Raw genomic sequence first — 26,471 nt, forward strand, 5'->3', positions numbered from 1 at the left:
GAACAGCTTATTTTAGATGCAGGATCTCAGAAGGAGCAGGAGGGGATGTAGAGGTGTGCTTTTTCTTTTGCCACCCAGCCTCTTCACCTTGAACACTTATTTGTGTTTCTAGTATGAAAATATTTGTGAATGTCCCTTGAGGGCAAGGTTTTTACCTTTATAGGGTCCTAGTACTTGAATGGAAAATTGTAGCATTAATATATCTCACTCTTCATTTTGTAAAAATTTGCTTTCTGTTGCATAGATTTTCCCCTTTTTTTCTACGTATCGAAAAAACTCATGTCTTTTATTTTTATTTATGTATTCATTTTCTTTTATGCCTTTAAATAGATGAATGAAGAAATGCTTTGTCAAGAATTTGGAAGATTTGGACCATTAGCCAGTGTGAAAATTATGTGGCCTAGAACTGATGAAGAAAGAGCAAGAGAGAGAAATTGTGGCTTTGTGGCTTTTATGAATAGAAGAGATGCTGAAAGAGCTTTAAAAAATTTAAATGGTAAGAAAGTTTCTATTGTATACTATAGAATTCAGGTTTTTTTTCTGGTTCTGAAAAGTATAAAAACTCTAGGGAAAAAATGGACCAAAAATGGAAAGGTTAAACATGGGAATTAATTCAAATTAACAGAAGTCTTTTATTTTGTTTTGAGAATTACCAGGGTGACCTTTCTTTTCTTTTTTTGCAGGAAAGATGATTATGTCATTTGAAATGAAGTTAGGTTGGGGTAAAGCTGTGCCTATTCCTCCACATCCAATATACATTCCGCCTTCTATGATGGAACATACGCTTCCCCCACCTCCATCAGGACTGCCTTTTAATGCGCAGCCTAGAGAGAGGTTAAAAAACCCCAATGCTCCAATGTTACCGCCACCTAAAAACAAGGAGGATTTTGAGAAGGTAATTTAAAAAATGTACATAGGGCCGCATCTAATTTGTAAATACTAAATCTGTGGTAGTATTTCTTTTCAATAATTTTATAGAAAATGTGTGTGTAATTCTGTTTGACAACTCTTAAGAAATAAGTAGATGTGTTCCCTGCCTTAGCCCATGGAAACCGTGTATTGAAATACTAGGTCATATTTTTATTTGTGGCTACCATTCCTTTTTTGACCACTTAAGTTTTTTTTCTTTGTCCACTATTGTATCCAGGTTTGCTTAAGTGCAGTATCTAAATTTACTTTGTTCTGAGAAAGTGTTACTCTGTATTTGGTTAAGTGACTTTTCATTTAGAAAGACCTAAATAGTTAAACTGTTTGGATGGCTGTTAGCTAACTTAGTTCTCAAGATCTGAGGTATTAGAGTATTTGAGAGCATATGTGGTTTTTTTAAAAAAGCAGTTAACTACTCTAGTAAAAGCAAAGGGTGAGTATTTTCTTTTTATTAAACACAAAACCAACTTAATTTCAAGTTTATAAGAATTTGTTGGTTCTGTTATGAAATAATTACACTTAAAATGGCAGGGCTGGTTTTAAAGGCTTGGGAACAAAGTAGCAAACTGTATGGTCAGAGGCAAACAGTTAATTATTTCACAAATTAAAATCTTTATCTGATAATTCTCAGTGTAGTACCTATTTCAGTGCATTGATGTGCATTCTGGCAGGAATGTTCTGATTCTTTGCATTTGGTGAACATTTATTGTTCACTGAACACATCCATTTGCATTTATGTAATTGCTTAGTGTATAATTACTTCAAATGCAGTGATTGCCTGCAAAACTTGTGATTAGATGTGTAGTGTTTTCAATGCATTATGTATATTTTTGCTTGTTACTTGTTAACAATACTCACATATTCTATGTTTATTATCTGATGTGACTTCATATACAGACTCTGTCGCAAGCCATAGTCAAAGTGGTTATCCCAACAGAAAGGTACATGTTTTTCTTTATTATTACTGATCTAAATATAGACAATATCCCCTTCTGAATTAAAAAAAAAATGGTGTTCAGGAAAAGGTAATATCTTGACTGAGCAATGGTTCCTTCCCAGTACTTTTTGGGGGGGATATTTGACTAACTCTAGTATATTGCAATTTTATGTCATTATCTTTTTGTTTTTATTGTTACCAAAGTAGGGAATTTTATAGCATTAGTAGTTCGAATGTGTTTGATAGATTTAATCTGGAGTTGTTAGTCTAATAATATTAGACTATTGTGCTGGGAAAGTAGGTGTTTTAAATGTATCTTAAATTGTATGTAATGTTGGAATTTGACCCAACCTTTTTTTTTTTTTTTTTGTATGGGGGTGTGTGTGTCTTGGTTCCTGAATGATCTGTGTTTAATATGTAACCTTAGTTTGAGTTCTCCTTACTGAAGAGCATAGCTTTGTTTTTTTTCTAATTGATTAGGAATTCCTATTATCCTTATGAACATTGAACATGGCTAGAAAATTTTTTTCATGGTAACAAAAGGTATTTGGAATTCTTTTATTTTCCTTTTTTTTTTCTTTTTAAACATAATGATAAAGCAGAAGAATTCATGCTCTAGGTATGCTCTTGCTCAGTCAAGCTAAGCCTTTTCCCAAACACAGGAACACAACACTGGTTGAATAATAAATGAACACAAAAGAATACCAAATTCTCTTTGACATTGGCCTTGGTGAGCAACACCAGCTGAACTGTCTGCGGCAGCGGGGGACCAGGAAAACATCATGGGATGGATTGGGAAAGTATACAGTTTTTGACCAGACATTGGTACGATCGACTCCAATAAATGTGGTTTTATTATAACTGAGAGACAATTTTTTGGTTTTTCTTTCTTTTTTTTTTTTTTTTTTTGTTTTTGGTTATTGTTGCCCAGAGTAAGATAATTGCCATTTTAAAATAAAATAATGCACTTTAAAATATATCATCTTTTTGTACTACACTGTTTCATTCTAGTAGAACAGTCACCCTTTTAAGAATGATGTTAAATACACAATCTTTAGGAAAAAATTGTGATTACAATTCTTTTAATAATCTTGAATTCAGGTTAGCAACAACTAATTGTCAGATTTTGATTTTAAATAATCACATGAAAGACTTTAAATATTCTAAAAATACATTTTATCAGTTTACAAGCCTGTTTAAAACTATAGTGGGTTATTTTTCCACTGATAAAGCATTCACAGGAAAGTATTTTTGTAGTATTCAAAAAGCATATTCCATAGTAGCTTTACATGTGGCTCAGCTTATTTCTAAACTAAATTTTGAGTATACATTTTGTTGAAAAGTCTTAATTCACCATTACAGTGAATCCTTTGTTTTAAACTTGCTAAATCATTTTTAATTTATAATATTCAAGTCAAGTTGCATTTGACTTAATTCATACAAGTTTCTGGATGATAGTATTTGTTCTCCAGTAATTCATTTTATATATTACGATATTTGTATAAAATTTCCCTTCACTTTAATTTGACACATACCAGTGGGAATTTTGGAACTGAATCATAGCTTACCTTTATCTCCCTTCCCTCAAAATAGTATCATTAACTATATGGATGCTCAGAATACATTGTCATTTGGTAACAAGAACTGCATATTTGCAGAATAATTAGTACTTCTGTGAAAGAAAAGTAATTTTTAGGTATAAAATTAAGTGTTGCTTTTGGTTTTTTGTTTTAACAATTTGAGGTTGAATTAATAGTTTTAAATATATAGTTTCCCCTATATTAAAGATTTAAACTTTCATATAATTTTTTTGACCTAGAGAAGGTCAAAAAAATTAATTTTTTTCACTATATAGAGATTTTAGTGTCCATTTAAGTAGGTTTGTTTGAAATGGGAGAAAATAACTACAATGACCATGAAATAAATTACTTTATTGTTTATGTACTCTGAAGCAGGGCATTATAGAGCCAAAACAATGTCTTATTCTATAACTATATATTTATTTATATTCTAGTAATTACATGAACTTAATTTGAGTTGGGAATGCTAAAGGTGTAATTTGGTGTGTGCCTTGTACCAAGAGCCAATATCCTTTTGCTTTTCCCAATTGCTATTTGCCTAGTCTATATGCTGGGGGACTGGTGAAGTGAGAAATCAAAAGCAGCTTATAATAAGCTGAGTCATTTTTGCTTGATGTTGTAATCAGTATCTAAAATAGTGTTTAAATCACATGATTTTAGGACCTAGATTTTAAAAATAAAGATTTTCTATGAGCCCAACCAATAAAACGACTGTACTAAAAAGTTACAGGTTTCTTCTTGGCTTAAATATTGGAAAGTAATTGTTATGAAAAATGGGAGAGGCATCTCACCATGTCCCTTATTTTGGAATATTTTGGAAAGAGGACTCCATTTAAGGCTTTGGCAATATAATTGCTTCATTGAGTTATAGTACGCAGGCAGAATTATACATGTGATGAGTTGTGTGAACTAGTTTGAAGTGTGATCCAAAGGGATGTTGCCTCATTAAAGGTCAGATTCAATAAAAACTCCATCTGCTGTATGTGTACCAGAAAAGCACAAGAGTTGGATGGATTTTTTATTAAATCAGGCCTTAAACTTGTTAAATAGTTTTGGATTTTTTCTAAATTATAGCAATGTATATAACATTTCAATACCACCACAAAAGTGCTTGGTTTAGGAATATTTTCTTTTAAAACTGAGATAGTGTGTACGTTTTTAGATGGCTTTGATAATATGTAAGCTCTAAGTTTACTCATTTTATGTATTTGCAGCTTTCCAATTAGTTGTGATTCATAATTTAATGTTTTGCATTTGGAAAATAAAATTAAGTGGCATTTAGAAAAAAATCTTTATTGCTATGAAGCTGTGTTGTGGTTTCCCTCCCTCCCTTCATCTTCCCTTCCCCTCCCACTACCTTATCCCCATTGACCCACTCCCTCTTAATGCACAAGGCATTAACATATGCTCCAGGTATAAAATTTTGTATTAGTCAGCAGAATAATCTTTTTCTGCACAATTATAGTAACTTAGGTCAAGTATAGTTTTATATAGTGGTAGGTCTGAATCCATTTTCTTTAACTGTGTTGTTGTTGTAGGAATTTGCTCGCCCTGATACACCGAATGATAGAGTTTGTTGTACGTGAAGGGCCAATGTTTGAAGCTATGATTATGAACAGAGAAATCAACAATCCTATGTTCAGGTGTGCATTTTTTTATTGTGGTATAATATACATATAATAGAAAATGTACTGTTTTTGCCATTTTAACAGATATAGTTGAGTGGCATCATGTGCATTCACATTTTTGTGAAAATCACCACTATTGTCTATCTCTAGAAATTTTCTCATCTCCCTTAACTGAAATTGTACCTCTTGAACAATAACTCCCCATTCCCTGGGTCCTTCCGCCTCTGGTAGCTCCCATTCTACTTTCTGTCTCTTGTAATATGTTTACTCTAGTTACCTCATATAAGTGAAATCATTTAGTACTTTGAGACTTGCTTATTTCAATTAACATAATACCTTCAAGGTTCATCCATGTTGAAGAGTGTGTCAGAATTTCCTTACCTTTTAAAACTGTATAATAGTCCATTACATGTATTTACCACAATTTTTTTATCCTTAGGTTTGCATTTAAGAAATACTTTTTACTTATTTTTTGGAGCTGAAAATATTTCGGAGAATAAAGTTCTAAAAGTATGGAGTTGTTTTTGCAATGGAATGAGAAGGAAGTTTTAGTAATTAGACTAGGATGTACTTGGGTCAGTTTTATGTCTGATTTTGATTTAGGCTACTTAAATAGCATTTAAGTTATTCCTCTTCCTCTAGGAGGGAGACACTACTCTTCATGTTTTTCACTGACTCATTCATAGTAGAACAATAGAGCTTCGTAGAAAATTGGTTATCTTCTTAACAGATACGGTATCTAAGACATTCATTTAGCACTACTAAGTCATTTAAAAACCACTGCTTTTGAAATTTCTATCTTGGGAAAATCTATCGCCAGGTATAATATCTGACTTCTAAGTATTCAATAAAATTGTAAGACTCAATAAGATGCATACATACCTCCTGAGTGTTGATGTCAGTCACAAAGGCAGTGTAGGGGCTAGGGCGAGGAAGAGGATTGATGGCAGAAGGCAGTGGATGAGGATTTTTCTTCAGTGATCTTTGCTTTTGGTTTTACTTCAAATGAGGTAGGCAGATAGTATTTCTCATTTGTTTATATTTACTTGAAGACACTTCTTTGTTAAAGAATGTATTTTTTTGTTTGTTTTTAGGTTCTTATTTGAAAACCAGACACCAGCCCATGTTTACTATAGGTGGAAGCTTTATTCTATTCTACAGGCAAGTGGAATCAATTACTTTGTTAATTTTGACTCTGAGGTATTTTGCCTAGTAACATTCTGGACATTTATTAGGGAGATTCTCCGACTAAGTGGCGGACAGAGGATTTTCGTATGTTCAAAAATGGATCTTTTTGGAGGCCACCACCATTAAATCCATACCTGCATGGGATGTCAGAAGAGCAAGAAACAGAAGCTTTTGTAGAGGAGCCAAGTAAAAAGGGAGCACTTAAGGAAGAGTAAGAATTTTTTTCTTTTCCTGTTACATATTAAGAAAAGTTCTGTAATAATTGTGTTAATTAGTGATCTTGTTACTAAGATGTTAGCCCTAAAATAAAATGTTTTTTCTTGTGACTGTTTTTAAAATACATGTGTTTAGTTATTTTAAAAATCTTGGCAAGTGTAAGTATGTGGCCTATTGACCTCTGTCTTTTCCTGCAGATAAAAGACAGTGATAATCTCTTAAGTAATGATTCTCTAGCAGTGGAATACTTGTGACTCTTACAGAAATTATCTTGGGATCTTTAGAATTCTAGCCTCCATGAATGCAACATTAAAGAGGAAAAAATTACTGTGGAGCTTTGTGAAGTCAGATGGTTGATTATGCAGAGTCTTTCCCCAAGAGTTGTATACCATGCGAACATACTTATTAGTGTTCAGTCATTATGGGTACAGTGAGGTTAGTCTGGTTTAAGAATCAGAAACAGATATAACTATTAAATATTAAAAGGAAGTTCTGTATACCTCATGGGGAGAAATTGACTAAAAGATCATGGCATGTGGGTTTATGTACTCCACTTCATAATCTAAATTTTAGTATTAGTTGCACTGGTGCATTGTTTGTGAGAGCCTTTGCTAATGGAGAGCTATATATATTTGAAGCATATTTGCTTCTGAAGATGTATTTTCCTCATTACTTTTGCCCAGGTCTTCAAGCTCAGTCTGTAGGCTAAATCTGGCTATCTCCTGTTTTTGTAGTTTTATTGGATCACAGTCATGCTCTACACTTCTTGCACCCCCTGCCAGCACCTCCCCCGCCAAACTGCCTTTTATATGTGGTTTATGGCTGCTTTAGTGTTAATAGCAGTGGAGTCAAGTAACTATGAGTCAGTAGACCTGCAAAGCCTAAAATATTTACTGTCTGATTTTTTGTGAAGTTTGCCACCACCGGCTTTAACCTGTTTCTGATCTGATGCAGAAGTGCTAAAGTAACTGACTTCCTTCAAAAGAGAGTAAAAAACATGAAGGCTTCCCTTCCTCCCCCACTGTAATGGGATAATAGGACTAGGAAACTCAAATACTCTTGAAAATCAGACTTCATACAATTTAGTCTTCAGAATTTTATCCAAGTAGGTTTTAAAGAAATTAGTTTGTGAGCAGAAACTATAATGACATTTGAAGTTTCTATCTGTAAATATTTGTGAGTTAAAAACATTTGTATTCAGACAGAGGGACAAATTAGAAGAAATCCTGCGGGGGTTAACTCCAAGGAAAAATGATATTGGAGATGCAATGGTTTTCTGTCTTAATAATGCTGAAGCTGCCGAAGAAATAGTGGATTGCATTACTGAGTCATTGTCCATCTTAAAGACACCCCTCCCCAAAAAGGTATGGGAATGATTTCTCTTTCTGGAACATTTATTTAAGTAAAAGAGAGATAACGGTTGACTTCTTTTTATTGAAATTGGTTTTGCATGAAGAACTTGACCGAAGAGATCTTTCCCACGCGGTCTAATTTTCCTCCTGTCTGGGGAAACTTGTTATGTTAATCAGTACACAGGTTATCAACAGGTTGAAACGTATTTTATCCTTGTCAAAGTAGTGGCTCTGGTAATGTTGAATTTCTTAACTCCTATAATTAGCTGTTAGTATTATAGCTAAACATTAGCTGTATGCCACTGATGGCAAAAAATATGGAATTTTTTCTAGATACATTATTTGCTATGGGTTTTTGTTTTTAATCTCTTATGTTATCTTTTGGTATTCTAGATTGCCAGATTATATTTGGTTTCTGATGTTTTGTATAATTCTTCAGCCAAAGTTGCCAATGCTTCATATTATAGAAAATTGTAAGTATAATGGTGTAAGATGATATTCCTGAAATAAAACATTAAGGGTAAGGAATTCAGAGAAGAGGATTTTTTTGGTTAATTGATAGTTTCAGTGATAAATAATTTGTATTTCTTCTTAGTTTAATAGAGTTTTCTAAAAAATTGGGTTGCATTCATTAAACCACTTTAAGCTAAATGTTTGGAAAGTTTTCATACCAGTTTCTTGATAAATTACAACAAATAAGGGTTAAAAAACTTTATTGCATATTTAGCCACTTGTGTAGTAAATAAACTGAAACAAATAGAAATAATGGCAAACATAAGGGAAGAGACCAAAGATAGAATATAAACTGTTTATAGAATCTATGTTCTCTTTTGATCATTTTGTAGTTCACAGTGATTGTTTTCCTAGTCAATAGGAAATTATGTTGCTCTATTGTAATTAATATATAATTGTTCTTCAGAATTTGTGTTTGGTGTTTATTTTATGAATCAGGGACACTTTCCTCTAAGAGCTGATTCTGAAATGAAATTTGGAGATGTGGATCCTAACCTTAGTTGTTATTAGGTTTTTTTTTTCTTTTTCTTTTTCTTTTGCCTTGGACAAGTCACTTTTCCTAGCATGAAGAGATCAGTTTAGGTAGCATAAAGTATCCAAAATGTAGTTTCTTGTTAATCGAAGAAACTAATTCTTTGCAGGAGAATAACTCAGAATAAAGAGTTCAGTTACAGTTTTAAGAGTTTAGGTACCTAGTTCTTTATTTTTAAAGAATTACTTGATTAATTTATTTATACTTTTTTTTAAGTTCAGGAGAGGTTTTCATTGGATAGCATGCTGAAGTAGATAGAGGTTTTTAAATAAACTCTGTTAAATATGTATTATTTGAATTTCAGTTTTGAAACAAAGTTATGTCAGATATTTTCAGACCTCAATGCTACCTATCGTACAATTCAAGGCCATTTACAGTCTGAAAACTTTAAGGTATGTTTATTGTTTTTTTTCCCTAGTGTGAAATGTGGTAGGGGCTGGCAAGCACATTGGAGGGCTAGAAAAGTACATAGGACAAGTATAAGACATAACATGAATCTTTCAGAAATTATTGCTTTAAAATTTACTGCCATTTCATCTTCAGTACCAAAAAGCCTGAAAGTTTGAAATATGTAGTGTTATTTTGTTGGGTGTTTTAGTTTGAAGTCTTACATTTAAATGTTTTACATACTAGTTTTTGCACAAAAAACCGTTCAGAACATCACTTGTTTTGTAATGGTATATATAATTAGGCTGGAGTAGAAACACAATTTTAGTTATTCATGTTTAGAAGATACATTTAGTTACTTTTTATTATCTCTTAGCTGTAGACCAGTGTTAAGAAAAGCTAAACAAAGTACCTTGCATATAATGGAATAAATAGATACTGCTTTCATGAGAGGAAGAATTCTATTAATGAAATTTTTAGACTGGGAAGATGCCTAATGACCCCACCATTTAGAGAATTTAAACAACTCCTTTTAAAAATTTTTTGACCTTAAATTTTGACCATAAATCAGAGCTTATAGAAAAGTTCAGGGATGGGACAGAGGAAAAGTCTTAGCGAGAATCAGGAAAGTACATCATTGGACCATAAAAGAATTTGGGTCAGAACTACCTTAGTACCAATTTTAATAAATTTCTAAGTTATTATTCCCAGATGGGGCCTCTTGTACCACTAGTGGTAGGGGACATTGATCTTAGGTGGTCAGGAACAAAAGAGTTATTGTTGCTTTCTCGTTATATTTATTTCTGATTTTATTCCCATTTAGTTAGAAGGTGACTTTGTGATTTTTTAAAAATATGATAATTATTTTCTATCCAGGATGTTGGTTTAAAGGAAAATTCAGCAAATTGTCATGGCTCTTCTCATGAGATGAAGTTTGAGACGTGTTTTCCTAATTAATAATTTGTTGTCTCTTTCTTACTTATTTAGCAACGGGTAATGACCTGCTTCAGAGCATGGGAGGATTGGGCAATTTATCCAGAACCATTTTTGATCAAACTACAAAATATTTTCTTAGGACTTGTAAATATTATTGAAGAAAAGGAAACAGAGGTATGTACTCAGTGTCTTTGTTTGATTATTTTAGAATTTATTTCTGGAGATGCTATGGGGGTGTGGTATGTTATGGATGTGACATTTCTTTATGAAAAATAACTACTGTTTATCACTAACTTGTGGATTTTTGTTTCTGGAATTGCTAGAGCCTGAAAGATGGAATGATGTATATAGGAATTCTGTTTTGTGACCTTATGTGAAAACTGGGTGACTGGGTTTCTTTCCCCTAATACCTGCATTTTTTTTTTTTTTAATTGAAGTATAGTTGACATTCAGTGTTCTATTAGCTTCAGGTGTATAGCGTAGTGATTCAGCAGTTCTGTACATTATTTGATGCTCATCATGATAAGTTTAGTTACCATACAGTGTTATTACAGTATTGTTGACTGTTCCGCATGCTGTTTTTTTAAATCTCTGTGATTTATTTGCTTTGTTACAGGAGTTTATATATCTTAATCCTCTTCACCTATTTTGCTCCCTTCTGACAACTACCAGTTCTCTGTGTTTAAGAGTCGGGTTTTTTTTTTGTTTTGGTCTGCTTGTTTTGGTTTTTAGATTCCATGTATAAGTGAAATCATACTGTCTTTCTCTGATATATTTCATTTAGCATAATACCTTCTAGGTCCATCTCTGTTGTCACAAATGGCAAGAATCCATTCTTTTTGATGACAACGATTTGTGTATGTGTGTGTACATCACATCTGATCCATTCATCTATCAGTAGACACTCGGGTTATCTTTATATCTTGGCTATTATTATAAATAATGCTGAAATAAAAATCAGGGTGCATGTATTTTTTTGAATTTAGTGTTTTTGTTTTATTTGGGTAGATACCCACCAGTGGAATTATTGGGCCATATAGTATTTCTGTTCTCAGTTTTTTGAGGAATCTGCCTACTGTCTTCCATAGTGGTTGCATCAGTTTACATTCTCACCAACAAACAGTACATGATGGTTCCCTTTTCTCCACATCCTTGCCAACACTGTTATTTCTTTTCTTTCTGATACTAGCCATTCTGGTTTGAGGTGATAAATCTTTTTGTGGTTTTGATACGCATTTCCTTGATAATTAGGGATTTTGAGTCTCCTTTCATGTGTCTGTTGACAATCTCTGTTGTCTTTTGAAAAAATGTGTGCTCAGCTTCTTCACCCATTTGTTTATCAGATTGTTTTATTTTGGTGTTGAGTTGTATAAATTCTTTATGTATTTTGGATATTAACCCCTTATTGGGTATATCATTCGCAAGCATCATCTCCCTTTGGTAGCTTGCCTCTTTGTTTTGTTGATAGCTTCCTTTTCTGTGCAAAAGCTTTGTTTTGGTATAGTCCCAGTAGTTGACAAATTAATATGAGAAGAGCGAAGAACCACATGGTCCTCTCACTTGATGCAGAAAAAGCATTTGACAAAATCCAGCATCTGTTCCTGATTAAAACGCTTCAAAGTATAGGGATAGAGGGAACATTCCTGAACTTCGTCAAATCTATCTATGAAAGACCCACAGCAAATATCATCCTCAATGGGAAAAAGCTTGCAGCCTTCCCGTTGAGATCAGGAACAAGACAAGGATGCCCACTTTCACCACTCTTGTTCAACATAGTAATTGAAGTCCTAGCAACAGCAATCAGCCAACAAAGAGAAGTAAAAGGTATCCAAATTGGCAATGAAGAAGTCAAACTCTCTCTCTTCGCAGATGACATGATTCTTTATATGGAAAACCCAAAAGACTCCACCCCCAAACTTCTAGAACTCATACAGCAATTCAGCAACGTGGCAGGATACAAAGTCAATGTACAGAAATCAGAGGCTTTCTTATACACTAACAATGAAAATACAGAAAGGGAAATTAGGGAATCGATTTCATTTACTAGAGCACCAAGAACCTGGGAATAAACCTAACCAAAGAGGTAAAGGATCTGTACTTGAGGAACTACAGAACACTCATGAAAGAAATTGAAGAAGACACAAAAAGATGGAAGACCATTCCATGCTCTTGGATTGGAAGAATAAACATTGTTAAAATGTCTATACTGCCTAGAGCAATCTATACTTTTAATGCCATTCCGATCAAAATTCCACCGGTATTCTTCAAAGAGCTGGAGCAAATAATCCAAAAATTTGTATGGAATCAGAAGAGACCCTGAATTGCTAAGGAAATGTTGAAAAACAAAAATAAAACTGGGGGCATCACGTGACCTGATTTCAAGCTTTATTATAAAGCTGTGATCACCAAGACAGCATGGTACTGGCATAAAAACAGACACATAGACCAGTGGAACCAAGTAGAGAGCCCAGATATGGACCCTCAACTCTATGGTCAATTAGGAAAAAATATACAGTGGGAAAAAAGACAGTCTCTTCAATGAATGGTGCTGGGAAAACTGGACAGCTATATGTAGAAGAATGAAACTCAACCATTCTCTTACACCGTACACAAAGATAAACTCAAAATGGATAAAAGACCTCAATGTGAGACAGGAATCCATCAGAATCCTAGTGGAGAACATAGGCAATATCAGCCTATGTTCCTTCGATATCAGCCACAGTAACTTCTTTCAAGATATGTCTCCAAAGGCAAAGGAAACAAAAGCGAAAATAAACTTTTTGGGACTTCATCAGAATCAAAAACCAGTAGTTGATTTTCACTTTTGTTTCCCTTGCCTGGGGAGACATATCTATAAATACATTGCTAAGGCCAGTGCCCCAGAGATTATTGCCTGTGTTCCATGGTTTCAGGTCTTAAATTTAGGTATTTAATCCATTTTGAGTTGACTTTTGTGTATGGTGTATGAAAGTGGTTCGGTTTTGTTTTGTTTTGTTGTGTTTTTGCATTGTATCTATTCAGTATTCTCAGGTTCATTTGTTGAAGAGACTGTCTTTTCCTCATTGTATGTTCTTGCCTCCTTTGTGGTTGACTAATTGACCATCTAGGTGTGGGTTTACTTCTGGGTATTTATCCTGTTCTATTGATCTGTGCATCTGTTTTTTGTGCCAGTACCATCTTCCCCCTTTTTTTTTTTTTTTAAAGATTTTATTTTAGAGAGCAAAGAGCATGAGCAGGGGGAGGAGCAAAGGGAGAGAGACAAACAAACTCCCTGCTGAGCATGGAGCCTGATGCCAGGCTTAAGTCCCACAATCACAACCTGAACTAAAACCTAGAGTCAGACGCTTAACTGCCTGAGCAACCCAGGCACCCCAATACCATCTTGATTTGGTTACTATAGCTTTGTATATCTTGAAATCTGGGATTGTGATACCTCCACCTTGTTCTTATATTGCTGCGGCTATTTGAGGTCTTTTGTGGTTCCATACGAATTTTAGGATTATTCTAGTTCTGTGAAAAATGCTATTGTTTTTTTTTTTTTTTAAAGATTTTATTTATTTATTTGACACAGAGAGAGAGCACAAGCAGGGGGAGCAGCAGGCTCCCAGCTGAGCAGGGAGCTGGATGTGGGACTCAGTCCCAGGACTCCGGGATCATGACCCGAGATGAAGGCAGCAGCCCAACCAATTGAGCCAGGCCTCCCGATGCTCTTGGTTTTTTGATAGAGATTACATTGCATCTGTAGATTGAAATCACCTGGAAAGCCACCTGGCCCTAGACTTTTGTTTGTTTGGAGGCTTTTGATTGCTGATTCCAGTTTCGGAAGATTGCATCTTTTAGGAAGTTATCCATTTCTTCTCTGTTGTCCAGTTTGTTGGCAGATGATTTTTCGTTCCATAATGCTTTGGTTATAATGCTTTGATTTCTTTGGTGTTGGTTGTTACTTCTGCTTCATTTCTGGTTTTATTTATTTGAGTCCTTTCTTTTTTCTAGATGAATAGCTAAAGGTTTATCAGTTTTATCTTTTCTAAGAACTGGCACTTGGGTTAATTGATTTTTTAAATTTTTCTTTTTGTTTTTGTTTTATTTCTACTCATCTTTATTATTCCTCCTACTAGCTTTGGGCTTTGTTTTTCTTTTTCTAATTCTTTCACATGTAAGGTTAGATAGTATATTTGAGACTTTTCTTTGTTTATTTGAGGTAGGCCTGTATTGATACAAACTTCCCTCTTCAAACTGCCTTTGCTATGTCCTAAAGATTTTGAACTTTTTTTTTTTTAAATTTTCATTTGGTCTCCATGTATTGATTTCTATCGACTGGTGTTTTATTAAATGACATGAAAAGATAATGTATTAGTAGAAAAAAGAAGTGGTAGAGCATGGTATACAGCACGATTTAATTTTATTAAAGTAGCTATATAAATAAATATGTACATGAAGAGATGTACCACAATGATAGCAGATTTTGTTCATCGTGATTCTGTTGGCTTTTCACGTCCTCAGTATTTTGTGAATCCTTTATATTCATTTCTACCATCCTAATCCAATTGTATTTTCACTTTCACTCCTACAAGATCCTCCTAATTGGCCCCCCTATTCCAAGCACATGGGCCTCATTTCAGTTTCTTATATACGTTTCCTTCTACCATAGACCTTTGTAAATTTTCCTCCCTTTCTCTGAAACATTTCCTGTTTATCTGAGATCCTTCAGATGTCAGTTAAGCATAACCGCATTGAGCCTTCTCAGACCTCTTAGGTGAAACATACTTATCGCACACTTGAATAGTATGATATACTTCTTTGTTGTAGCGGTCACCGTAATGGTTCTTTGCATATTGTGATAATATATATGCCTGCCTCTCCCCGCCCGCCCCCGCAAAAAATATTCTAGTAAGCCCTGTTATAGGAATGACCAAGGGAACAAACTCATTTTTGCTCATCATTGTATCTCAGTCCCTTACATGGTGTACCTGGTTTCAGTAAACACTTGATAGATATTTCATAAATAATGAAAGAATGACTGCTTCTTTGTCAGGAGGATAAATCATATCCTAGATATGTCCTAGGTTGGTTTGTATTGGATTGCAAATTAATCTTTTTTTAAAAAAGTTTTTATTAACATATAATGTATTATTAGTCCCAGGGGTACATGTCTGTGAATCGCCAGGTTTACACATTTCACAGCACTCACCATAGCACATACCTTCCCCAGTGTCCATAACCCAACCACCCTCTCCCTACCCTCCCACCACAGATTAAGAGTCTGTTACGGTTTGTCTCCCTCCCGATCCCATCTTGTTTCATTTATTCTTTCCCTACCCCACAACCCCCCCATGTTGCCTCTCAGCTTCCTCATATTGTAAATTAATCTTATAGCAATATGACTAGTAAGCAAAGGAAAATGTTAACAATGGTGTGTATGTTTCTGTAGGATGTACCAGATGACCTTGATGGTGCCCCCATTGAGGAAGAGCTTGATGGTGCACCTCTAGAAGATGTGGATGGAATTCCTATTGATGCTACTCCCATTGATGATCTTGATGGGGTCCCTATAAAGAGCCTTGATGATGATCTTGATGGAGTGCCTTGTAAGTTCAGATTTCAAACTGATGATCTAATAAGTTGGATTCCAAAACTCTTTAATTTCCACACATGTCGATGAAGTTTAAGTTGTCATTATTTTTTTCTGTCTCTTATTTCTGACTTTTCAAAATTCAAATACCCAATAATACATTTGACCAGGAAGACTGTAGGCAAAATCTTGTGCTCAGTTTTATTTATCATCTCAGATTCCTTGTTTCGTCAGTTCTCTTTTTGTTCATAGTTTATGGGTTCAGTTTTCCTAGTTGCCTAAAATCATTTTTGGAAATAGGAAGTGTACACAGTCTTTAGTACATTTGAATGACATGAAAAGATTGAACAATGTGGGAATTGTATAGTTTAAACAGTAATTAGGTAGAGATAATAAAGATTTTTTTTTAATGCCACAACTTCCCCATTTGCTTGAAATCATAATAACTTGTATATTCTGAATTGACACATAACATGTTCAAAATTTGGACCTCAGGTACAGAGGTCATTAGTCATAATTCTTGACACTAGCATTATTAGTCCATGTGTGGCCTTATTTTACTTTTCAGTAATATAGTGAATGCTCATGAACTATTTAGTCATCCCCTAGTTGTCAGGGTTAATGTCTTATCTTTCTTCAATAGTGGATGCAACTGAGGACTCAAAGAAGAATGAGCCCATATTTAAAGTTGCCCCATCAAAATGGGAAGCTGTAGATGAATCTGAATTGGAAGCACAGGGTGAGTAAAAAGGACAATAAATACTAGGTTTAAAAAATTGAGTACTTAAAATTATTAGAGTGTGGGTTTTTGGTTTTGTTTTGGTTTTTTTGTATTTTATAATGTTTCAACCTTAAGACCCACAGTTATTTATTTTATGTCTAGTGGCTTAGTTTTCATTATGGTTGCTGTTACAATTTTCTTAGATCTTTTAGTTTGGATGTTTTGGGAGTAATCAGAGAAATCACTAAAACCTTTCAGTTAAGGCATTTCAATAGAAAATGTAGATGGGAGGTAATACCTACATAGAAATTTATTTAGAGGTCACTTTAGAGAAACCAGGCTTTGATCTTCCTGTAATGCTTGACTTATTAGTTGCAGTTTAGACCTGCTTTTCATACTTACTTTGGACATGTGTCCTTAGTATTTATATCTGTAATTATTAATATTTGTAGGTTCTAATGAAATAAATGTTACCACCTAGCACAAAAATAAGAATGATAACTTTATTTGTCACTTCATGAATTTGAGTAAAATTATAGCCTAGGTGTGAGGAAAGAAAGAAATTTATCACATAGAAAAGGCTATTCAAAGAATAGATTAATATTGTAGATAACTTTTTACAAACTTATATAAACTTCCAATTCTAATGCTTCTGTAATATAAACTTTCAATTCTAAAGTTTCAATTCTAAAACTTTTCAATTTTGCCCTTATGTGCTACTGCAAAAATGCTAATTTACCTTTTGGAATTACACCCTTTTTTTTCCTTCCACTCAGCTGTAACAACTTCTAAATGGGAGTTATTTGACCAGCATGAAGAATCAGAAGAAGAAGAAAATCAAAAGTAAGAAACATACTTAGTTTCTTATTGCATATATGCTCCCTTTTTAATTAAGAGATATGCTTGAAATAACAGTGAAGAGGACAACTTCACTTTTAAACTTGTTGAGAGGATCATTTTTAGTTGTCATTGTTTTTTTAGTGAGAAGAGCTTTTGGCTTCTGGTCTTGATGGATCTGGTTTCACTTTGTTTCTGAGTTGGTTTTTCTATTGTAGGTATATATATTCTCAGTTGGTAGTTACTAAATGGTCAACTGCATTTATTTCAAATCTTTGTCATCAGGTATTGTTTTGACTCCACAAAAAGTGATTTTTAAAATGTGAATGGGAAAGTTATTATTTGAATTGTACATTGCTAAGCATTGCATTATGGCCATTCTGTTATTTATATGTAAACATGTTAAAAGAACTAAGAATAACTAACAGAAAAAAAGCTTTCCTTTAACATGTAGAAAAATTTTGCTCTTGGGTAATCACCCCAGGATTGTTTTTGTATTAACATTGAATGTGACTCTAGGAATACTGCTCCCAGTTTCTCTTGGCATGTTTGTTTTGGTAGTTTTTATGTAGAACTTGACACCTTTTTAAATCATTGCAAGGAAGTTGATTTTATTTTTTATTTTATTTTATTTTTAAGATTTTATTTATTTGACAGAGAGAGATCACAAGTAGATGGAGAGGCAGGCAGAGAGAGAGAGGGAAGCAGGCTCCCTGCTGAGCAGAGAACCCGATGCGGGACTCGATCCCAGGACCCTGAGATAATGACCTGAGCCAAAGGCAGCGGCTTAACCCACTGAGCCACCCAGGCGCCCCAGAAGTTGATTTTATTAAATAGAACAGATAACCTCAAGAACACAAAGCAGAAGTTTCAAATTAAAAAAAAATTAAAAAAAAAAATGATTCTCAAATTGAAGAGTGAACAAAGGAGAAAGTCTGTTTTGTGTCCCAGCACAGTTTAGGTATTTGTATGGAATCAGAAAGTGGGTATTAGTAGCATTTAGATTGTTAAGGAAATATGATTGATCAGCATATGTGGGAGCACAGTTGATATGCTGAGGAAAACTTCGCAACAGTGATGTCTTTCCAGAAATATTGGGATTATCAGAACTAGTCAGCAGTGATGGTGACAAAATATTTACAAAATGTAGATGTGGTTTGTTGGTGGAAGTACCTTTCTAGGTCTGTTTAGTAGGAGTACAGGAATTGAGACAGGCCAGTTTGCTTTAAAATAATGCTTTAATCTTTTTTTTTAATGTCTGTAATACATCATTATTAACATCTCACCATTGTAGCATCACTGGTGTAAAATAATTATGTGTATTTATGAAATAATTATTTAATTTAGGGGGAAGGAAGGGTAGAAAAGGCCATTGGATATTTCTTCAGTTTGTTTTATTTCTAAAAGTTTTAACTTTTTTTTTTTTGCATAAATTTGATATTTAAAGTTTGGAATGTGACTGCATTTTAGTGTTGACAGAATAATCATGTTTATACAGCAAGGCCTGGATCACAGGAAATAAAATTTTAATTTTGATTTTTCCTAAGAGCTCCAAATAACAATAACATAAAAATAATTTTATGAAAGTACAAAGCAAGGAAAAGACTTTTTTTCCCATACACGTTTTTGGTCCTTGAAATTTTCTTATGCATCACTACTGCTCTCTAGTGGCTGAATCCAAAATGCCATTTTGAAACTAGTAATTAATTTTTTATGGCAGAAAAGTGATTAAAAGAAAACATAGCCCTACTGTTGTTTTGTAGAAAACTTCCAAGTAGTAACTTAATTTCATTTATAGTGAATTCTGTATGGTTTTATAGACTTGAATTTGCATTTCTTTAAAAGAGTAAGATGAAACTATATTGAGATCTGAACCAAGCACTGGTAACTAAGAGCTAAAGTCAAAGCCAATGAGAACAGACTGCTTGGGCCCTGAAAAATTAAAATAGCAATTGTAAAACAAATACGTATTTCAGGTTGTGAAGTGTAGCTTACTTTGAAAGTAAATAATGTGGTTAATGTGTGGTGTCTTGCCATCTAGATCCTTTCTCTGTCTACATAAAACATGCATAACTATTTTATTTATTTATTTATTTATTTATTTATATTTTTAAGGATTTTATTTATTTTTTTGACAGAGATACAGGGAGAGAGAGGGAACATAAGCAGAGGGCGTGGGAGAGGGAGAAGCAGGCTCCTCGCTGAGCAGGGAGCCTAATATGGGGCTCGATCCCAGGACCCTGGGATCATCATGACCTTAGCCAAAGGCATATGCTTAATGACAGAGCCACCCAGGCGCCCCCATGTATATCTATTTTAAGCATGAATGATATAATGTATACTGCACATACTATTCTCTGACCCCATTTTTTACTTAATTGTCATGGGCATTTTTCTTTGTCAATCCATATAGTTATCTGCTCTGTATTTGTCTGTAATTGAAAGCATTCAGGTAAACGTTGAAGGATGTTTAAGGAATATTTGAATTTGCAAAAAAATTGCTGAAAATTTGTAAATAACAGGCTGGAATTGGTTAAGTAATTTCCATTGCTTAGATACCACAATTTAATTGTGTCTCGTCCTTTTTGAGTGCCCCTTTCTGGAATAATCACAGCAAACCTCTGTATTTACACATACACAGGCCTATAGTTTAGCCATTTAAAAGCATCTGAAACACTTATAAAGCATTTATGCACCATAAAACAAGAAATTCTTATGTTTAAAAAAATTAACTAAAAACTGCATTTAGGAAGTTTCTGACAAATTAATGAGAAGTGTTAAGTTAAAGATTTATTTCCAAAAAGGATATTGTTTTTTTAGAAATAGTTTCCTTTTACTGTTTTCTTTAAGTATTATAGTGAGTTGTATCTTTATGTGGTACTAATGATTTGTGGGGCTCTTAGAGTAAAAAGTTTGTAAAACATTTTAGTTATGTTCAGGAAAGGACATTTGGGTAAGGTATTACAAAGCTAGTAGCATAGTCTTAATACCAAATTTCTGATTCTGAATTGCGAGCACTTTCTTTTTATCTGCCTTCCTTACATTTTCCTTGTCATTCTGTGAGTTCTGTTATCAGTCTTTCAAATTATTTATCTAGAACAAATTTGGTTGTAACTACTTTCATATTATTATGAATAGCTTTAAATATACTGAAAGGACTCCTGCTTATATGTCATAATCAATATTGTTTATAAAAGGAATTTTGTTTGTATATACATAAACATTCTAAGTTTGTGTGTGGATGACATGTTTTGCCCAGATTTGACATATATGTACACAACAAAGCCCTGTCCCAGAGCATACAGCTTTTTTGGGCCCCTTCAGTTGTGTTTCAAGAACATTTTTACCAGCCTCTGTTCAGCAGTGAGGACCAACTTTGCACATAGTTGCTTGCCTATCTGTTTCCACTATATTGTTTGTGAAGGGTAGATTATTTTCTTCTTTGTATCTTTACCCTTGGCAATCACTTAGTTTTTCATTTTCTTCTTGGCTGATGTAGAACCAGTACAGTTTTCAAAATCAACTCTGACATGAGTACTAATGTGTGATAATATTTAAAATTTATACTTTGCTTTATTTCTAGGGTTATGTGCTAATCAGATAAGGTCTTTACATGGTACATTATTTCATAGTTAACTGTGTGACACAAACTCATGTATTTTCCATTGTATAGCCTCTGCTGAAGAAAAGGTAAATCCATTTGGCTTTTTTAGTGTTAGGCTTCCCAAACTCATGCTTAACTGGAAAATTTGGGGAATCATTGCCTGATGATTCATTTCACTTAACACTGCAAGAAAAGTTTGTTGCGGAATGAAAGGCACACAGATAACATTTAACACACACAGAATTTTTTAAAATGATTATGCTGAAGCTAAAAATTTTTATGTGGAAGAAACCTAAGAGTTTTATAAAATTGTAGTATTTGGTAAAATATTTTCAAGAAATGTTTTAGTGATGAATTGGCCTCTTAACGTTTTGTTAACATTATTTACAGGTTGAGACAGTGAAAAATAAAAAAGCCAGACTGTAAAATGTAACATTTTTTTCCTGCCTTAACATATGATATATTCTGTTTATTTCCAGTCAAGAAGAAGAAAGTGAAGATGAAGAAGATACTCAAAGTTCCAAATCAGAAGAACATCATTTGTACTCTAATCCAATCAAAGAAGAAATGACTGAGTCCAAGTTCTCTAAGTACTCTGAAATGAGTGAGGAAAAAAGAGCTAAACTTCGTGAAATTGAAGTTAGTATGGCAATGAGGTTGAAACTATGCTTCACTGGCCGCTTTTCTCTATTCCACCAACCTAGGTTCCCTCTAGGCATCATTCCTTTGTATACTATGTTCTCTGTGCCTGGAAACCTTCATACCACCTGACTTACTGTAGGCCTCTTGGTTCAAGCATCCCTTCTCTCCTGCTATCCTTTTTTTTACACTTCAGCATTTGCTTATTTCTCTTGTGATTTTACGTGTATTGTGGTGTGTGTTTATTTAATTTTGTATTCTTAGCTTGCTTGTTTAATGTCTCTATTCCTGACAAGGCTGTGATTTACGTGAGGGGAAAGGGCTGTGGCGCTTGTCTGTTCATCATCATAAATCTAGTGCCTGGCACAGAGGAGATCCTTTTAAGATATTGATTCTTCCAATGAGTATATTACAATATTTGGCATTATGAAGTCCATAACGTTTGAGTGCACATAGTATGTAACAAGGAAAAGAGAGGTTTTCTGGCACATTCAAATTATGTGATCATTTTAAGTATCTGCATCCTTTTGGGGTGGGGAGAGTAGACATTAAGTGGGACTTAACAGTAAGACAGGGGAAAACTTACGACAATGAGTCCGAACAATCTCAAGCAGATTTTTCCCTCCTTCAGTACCCTCTCCTTTTTTAGTGCCTTTTTTATTACCAAAACTAGTCAGACATCTCAGAGAAGGAAGGGTGTTGTAATGGGAACCTTTCCTCATTCCTTGCCCCAAGGAGATGAAACATTCCCAGTAAACGCTGGTGTAGCACTCAGCCCAGAGTCTCAGAAGTGTATATGAGAGTGTATTTTTAATTCTTTATCCGTTAATTTAACTAATAGTATCTCTTGCATGCCTACTGTGTATCAGCACTATTCCTCTTAATACTTTATAATATCTGCCATAGTGGTTTCCTTGTTTCCAGTTCTCTAATACTGTTGCACTGGTACAAGTTTTTGCCAAACTCTTTCTTGGATATCACCAAGCCAGAATGTTAACAGGGAAAGTATTTTGTTTTAACCTACACGGAATGAGTATACTGTGTATTATAAGTGAAGAGGAGAGATTTTCAGAGTTAACATGTTGATTCATTTTTCCTGGGATGTAATTATATACATTCCTTATAAATTTTTTAGGGGCAGAAATGTATCAATGAAAGTATTCTACCTGTGGGTTTTCTCCAAGCTGCACATGCCCCTTCTTAACTTTCAGAACGCTTCCCAACCTTACTGAACTCTGCTTTGCTGGAGTTGAATAAAAATATATTTTCTTGATAGTGAAGTTACCCCTTTTAAATGCCAAAACTGTTGGATAGTTTTTAAACACTCCTATTTCCTTATTGGCTTAAATTGGAGAAGAAAGCCACATAATTTACTTTTTGGTAACTTGGATGGTTTTTATGAACATTATTATTTCCACACTGTATCTGTCTCTCTCTGTGTGTGTGTGTGTGTGTGTGTGTGTGTGTGTGTGTGTTTACATGCATCCATTTCCATACTTCTGTGCTCTTTGATTGTCTGGCCTTTCCGTTGTTACATATTCTGATTGTTTCTCCTATTCATGTAGCGCCTACTTCTCACAATTTACTGCCCTTTTTTGAGATTTAAGTTGTGAACCACATCCCTAATTTTAAAATCTAGGTCTTGGCTTCATTTTAGAGTTATCTAATTTTTCTCCATTGTTTAAGATTTAGTTGTATGGAATAAAGATTCACAACTGGTGGCAAATTTGAACTAGAACTCAGGGTTCATGAGATTTATTCCTGTCCTCTTTCTGCCCCTAAATTTGATCCAGGATCTGTGTGCTTTCTACCTCCACCTCCAGCATCCTCTAAGTTCTTATGCTTTTCAACTTACATGACCTTCCTTAGTTCAATAAGGATATATATATATATATATATATATATAAATATATATATAAGGTCATTATTATAGTGTTATATGTTGTTATATTACTATAAATTACTGTAACAAAATTATATATTGTAGTTTTTCTTTTTGAAAACTCTTTTCAAATATATTGTAATAAAGTTGTCTATAGATGAGCATTTTTTAAGTTTTTATTTAAATTCCAGTTAGATAACACACAGTGTAGTATTCGTTTCAGGCACACAGTACAGTAATTCAGCCGTGCCATACCAGCTGGTGCTCATCACAGGTGTACTCCTTAATCCCCATCACCTATTTCACTCATCCCTGCCTCCCTCCTCCCCTCTGATAACTGTCGGTTTGTCAATTTGTTCTCTGTGGTTAAGAGTCTGTTTCTTAGTTTGCGTCTCTCTCCCTTCCCCCTGGCTTTGTTCATTTGTTTTGTTTCTTAGATTCCATATATGAATGAAAACATATGGTATTCGTCTTTGACTGGTTTCAGTTATATAGCTGAACATTTTTTAGCATGGGATTAATAAAACCAAAGAATTTGTGTTATAAAATACTGACATTCTTCACAAAGCACTTAGAAAACATGCAGGCATAGAGTATTACTGGTGTTGGCTAGAAGGAAGTACTTAATCTTTCAGATAACTGCTTAGAGCCTGACCTATGTTGGAGTTGTCTTTTCTTATTCTGTTTGCATCCCCACTTCTAACAACAAGGTTGGAGGTGTGGAACGCTTGGGTTGGTTGGTGGTGTGGGGGGCTATCTTCTTTGTTGTTGGAGCAGAAAGACCTGTTTTTTTTGCCTTGGTCCCAGAGGAAAAAGTGGGTAGTTGAGTTGGAAGGTGAACCTTGTTGCTGTCCCAGGGCAACAGGGAGATAACTAGCTGGCAATCAAGCCATTACCTGTGCTGTTCTTGTTTGAGTTGGGACCTTTTGTCACCTATTTTCTGGGTGCCCCGGACTTGTGTTTGTTCCTGAGTTAGGCCACATGAGCAGGTACTATAAGGATTTTATAATGATTTTTAAAAAGATTTTTAAGGAATGCCTTTCATTCTCCAAAGTAGCACTCGGGTCTGTTTGACCTTTGGGTGCTTAACTCTTAAACTGATTTGTCGCAAATGCATTCTGTAGAACGGAGTCACTTTAGTCATAGGAGGCTACACACAGTGGTGAGGTGAGACATTTACATTTCTTCCCCCTTTCCCCTCTCTCTTACCCTTATGTCTTCCGTGTTTTAAAATGTAGTCCTCATTAAAACAACAAAACGCAAAGATTTTTTTAAGCATTTTGAAAATGGCAGGAACTTGAAATCTCTGATTATAAACGACCCTTAATTATAGAAGTGGAAGGAGAAAAAGGGCAAAAATTGGGAAATGTATGAGAAATGTTCATGAAGTCAAAAATAGTGAAAGTAACACTTTGAATGGAAGAAAGTTTTTGTAACTTGTTGCCATTCTGTTGGAAAACCTCATATGTAGTGGGGGTGGAACCTAAAACAAATGAGGTCTTGTTTCCAAATAAAAATGAAACATTTATAATAACATTTAGTCCATTTAAAGAACCTATCAGTGCTTAATAAAATAGGTCAAGATGTTTGCATATACAGTAATTCTGTTAGACAAGAATGTTTCCTTCCCCTCTTTGAGTGAAACAAGGTGGACAGGTTTGGTACTATAACTCAGTGGATCTGTATGTGCTTTCTGTGTTCACCTCCAACATCCTCTGAGTTCTCATGCATTTCATCTTACTTGTTCTCCCTTAGTTCAGTAAAGATGTATATATATCTTTAGATTATAATTTAAATATATATTTTTATAATATGTATTAATATAATTATGTTTATATTAATATAACAGATAATAAAGTATATATTTATATATGTAGCATAAGTGAACCTATAGAGAATGTGTATTAACATACAATATGTATTAAAATAAAATACATAATACATGTGCAAACAGTGGTGAATAGTTTTGTACGAATAGTTCTGAGCTCATATGGATAAATGATAAACAGAATTGGAAGATTTTCTAATCTTTTTTTATTAGTATGTGCTCTATATTTCTACTGTGGTTTAACCTTTTCTTAATGTCTTGATGTTCAGTGATTGCACTATACTGTAAATAGAGTGAAACCTTCAAACTCTACAGCTCTGTGTTTGGTCCTACGTGAACTATAAAGAATGCTGCTTAAAAAAAAAAAAATTGTTATGTATCTTGTGTTGTGCCTGCTGTCCTATCTTGTTGAAAGTAGGTTGTGCTTAGCAGCCTTGCCTTTCACATTTGGGGATCCAGATAGCAAATTCATTATCATTGTGCTGAGGTAATAAGTAGATTCTTAATAGTAGTTCATGGGTTTTTGAGTCATCTCATGGGGCTGTATAGAGAGCATGTGGGCCCGCATGTGATCACTTGATTTCTGCATGGCTGAGCTCTCTAACAAGTGGCTTTCAGATAAGGGAGCTTTATGTTGGTGTTATATTTTTGACTGAGTTCTAATTAGTTACTACTTTGTGCTGTGTTTCTGTTTTTTTCTTTTTACACACATATTTCAAAGGAAAAACATTTTTTTGAGGAGTAAAGCACTAAAAAAACTATAGTGATGAAAAGATTTATTTTAAAATATCTTCTTTCACAGCTCAAAGTTATGAAGTTTCAGGATGAATTGGAATCTGGAAAAAGACCTAAAAAACCAGGCCAAAGCTTTCAGGAGCAAGTAGAACATTACAGAGATAAACTTCTTCAACGAGTAAGGAATAAGTATATTCAATAATATGCATTTTCCAAAGTTAACTTGTTTGACTACTAGGATATTGGTATATTGGTATAGTTAAGGAAATGTATATCTTAGATTACATCCTTTCATGTGTAAATGTTGAATACTGGTAGACAGGAACATTTGAAATTTGATGTTTTGCAATTATTTCAACTTGGAAAAGAGTCTCAGGGCAACAGCACACTACTTTGTTCTGGATATGCTACCTGTGAACTAGAAAATCTGCTAAGAGCATGCTTTTAAAACTGGAAG

At 34.1% G+C, this 26,471-nt stretch overlaps 1 protein-coding gene across 7 annotated transcripts in view; it reads left to right on the forward strand.

Moving 5' to 3' along the window:
- U2SURP (U2 snRNP associated SURP domain containing) overlaps window positions 1-26,471 on the forward strand; it is a 53,763-nt gene that overhangs the window by 21,052 nt on the left and 6,240 nt on the right. For 4 of the 7 annotated variants that reach the window (XM_082712978.1, XM_082712981.1, XM_082712980.1 and 1 more), the window contains exons 11-25: window positions 331-496; window positions 684-895; window positions 1,825-1,868; window positions 4,983-5,087; window positions 6,167-6,233; window positions 6,308-6,471; window positions 7,678-7,840; window positions 8,222-8,301; window positions 9,178-9,265; window positions 10,248-10,370; window positions 15,628-15,784; window positions 16,412-16,507; window positions 17,266-17,332; window positions 21,410-21,569; window positions 26,082-26,192. In XM_082712978.1, the coding sequence (XP_082569104.1) occupies window positions 331-496; window positions 684-895; window positions 1,825-1,868; window positions 4,983-5,087; window positions 6,167-6,233; window positions 6,308-6,471; window positions 7,678-7,840; window positions 8,222-8,301; window positions 9,178-9,265; window positions 10,248-10,370; window positions 15,628-15,784; window positions 16,412-16,507; window positions 17,266-17,332; window positions 21,410-21,569; window positions 26,082-26,192 (1,803 nt within the window). Of the gene's footprint in view, window positions 1-330; window positions 497-683; window positions 896-1,824; window positions 1,869-4,982; window positions 5,088-6,166; window positions 6,238-6,307; window positions 6,472-7,677; window positions 7,841-8,221; window positions 8,302-9,177; window positions 9,266-10,247; window positions 10,371-15,627; window positions 15,785-16,411; window positions 16,508-17,265; window positions 17,333-21,409; window positions 21,570-26,081; window positions 26,193-26,471 lie in introns of all 7 variants that reach the window. The other 3 variants (XM_082712984.1, XM_082712983.1, XM_082712979.1) reach the window with 2 other exon arrangements.

Source organism: Mustela nivalis, assembly GCF_964662115.1.
Source record: "Mustela nivalis genome assembly, chromosome: 1".
NCBI classification, from domain to species: domain Eukaryota; kingdom Metazoa; phylum Chordata; class Mammalia; order Carnivora; family Mustelidae; genus Mustela; species Mustela nivalis.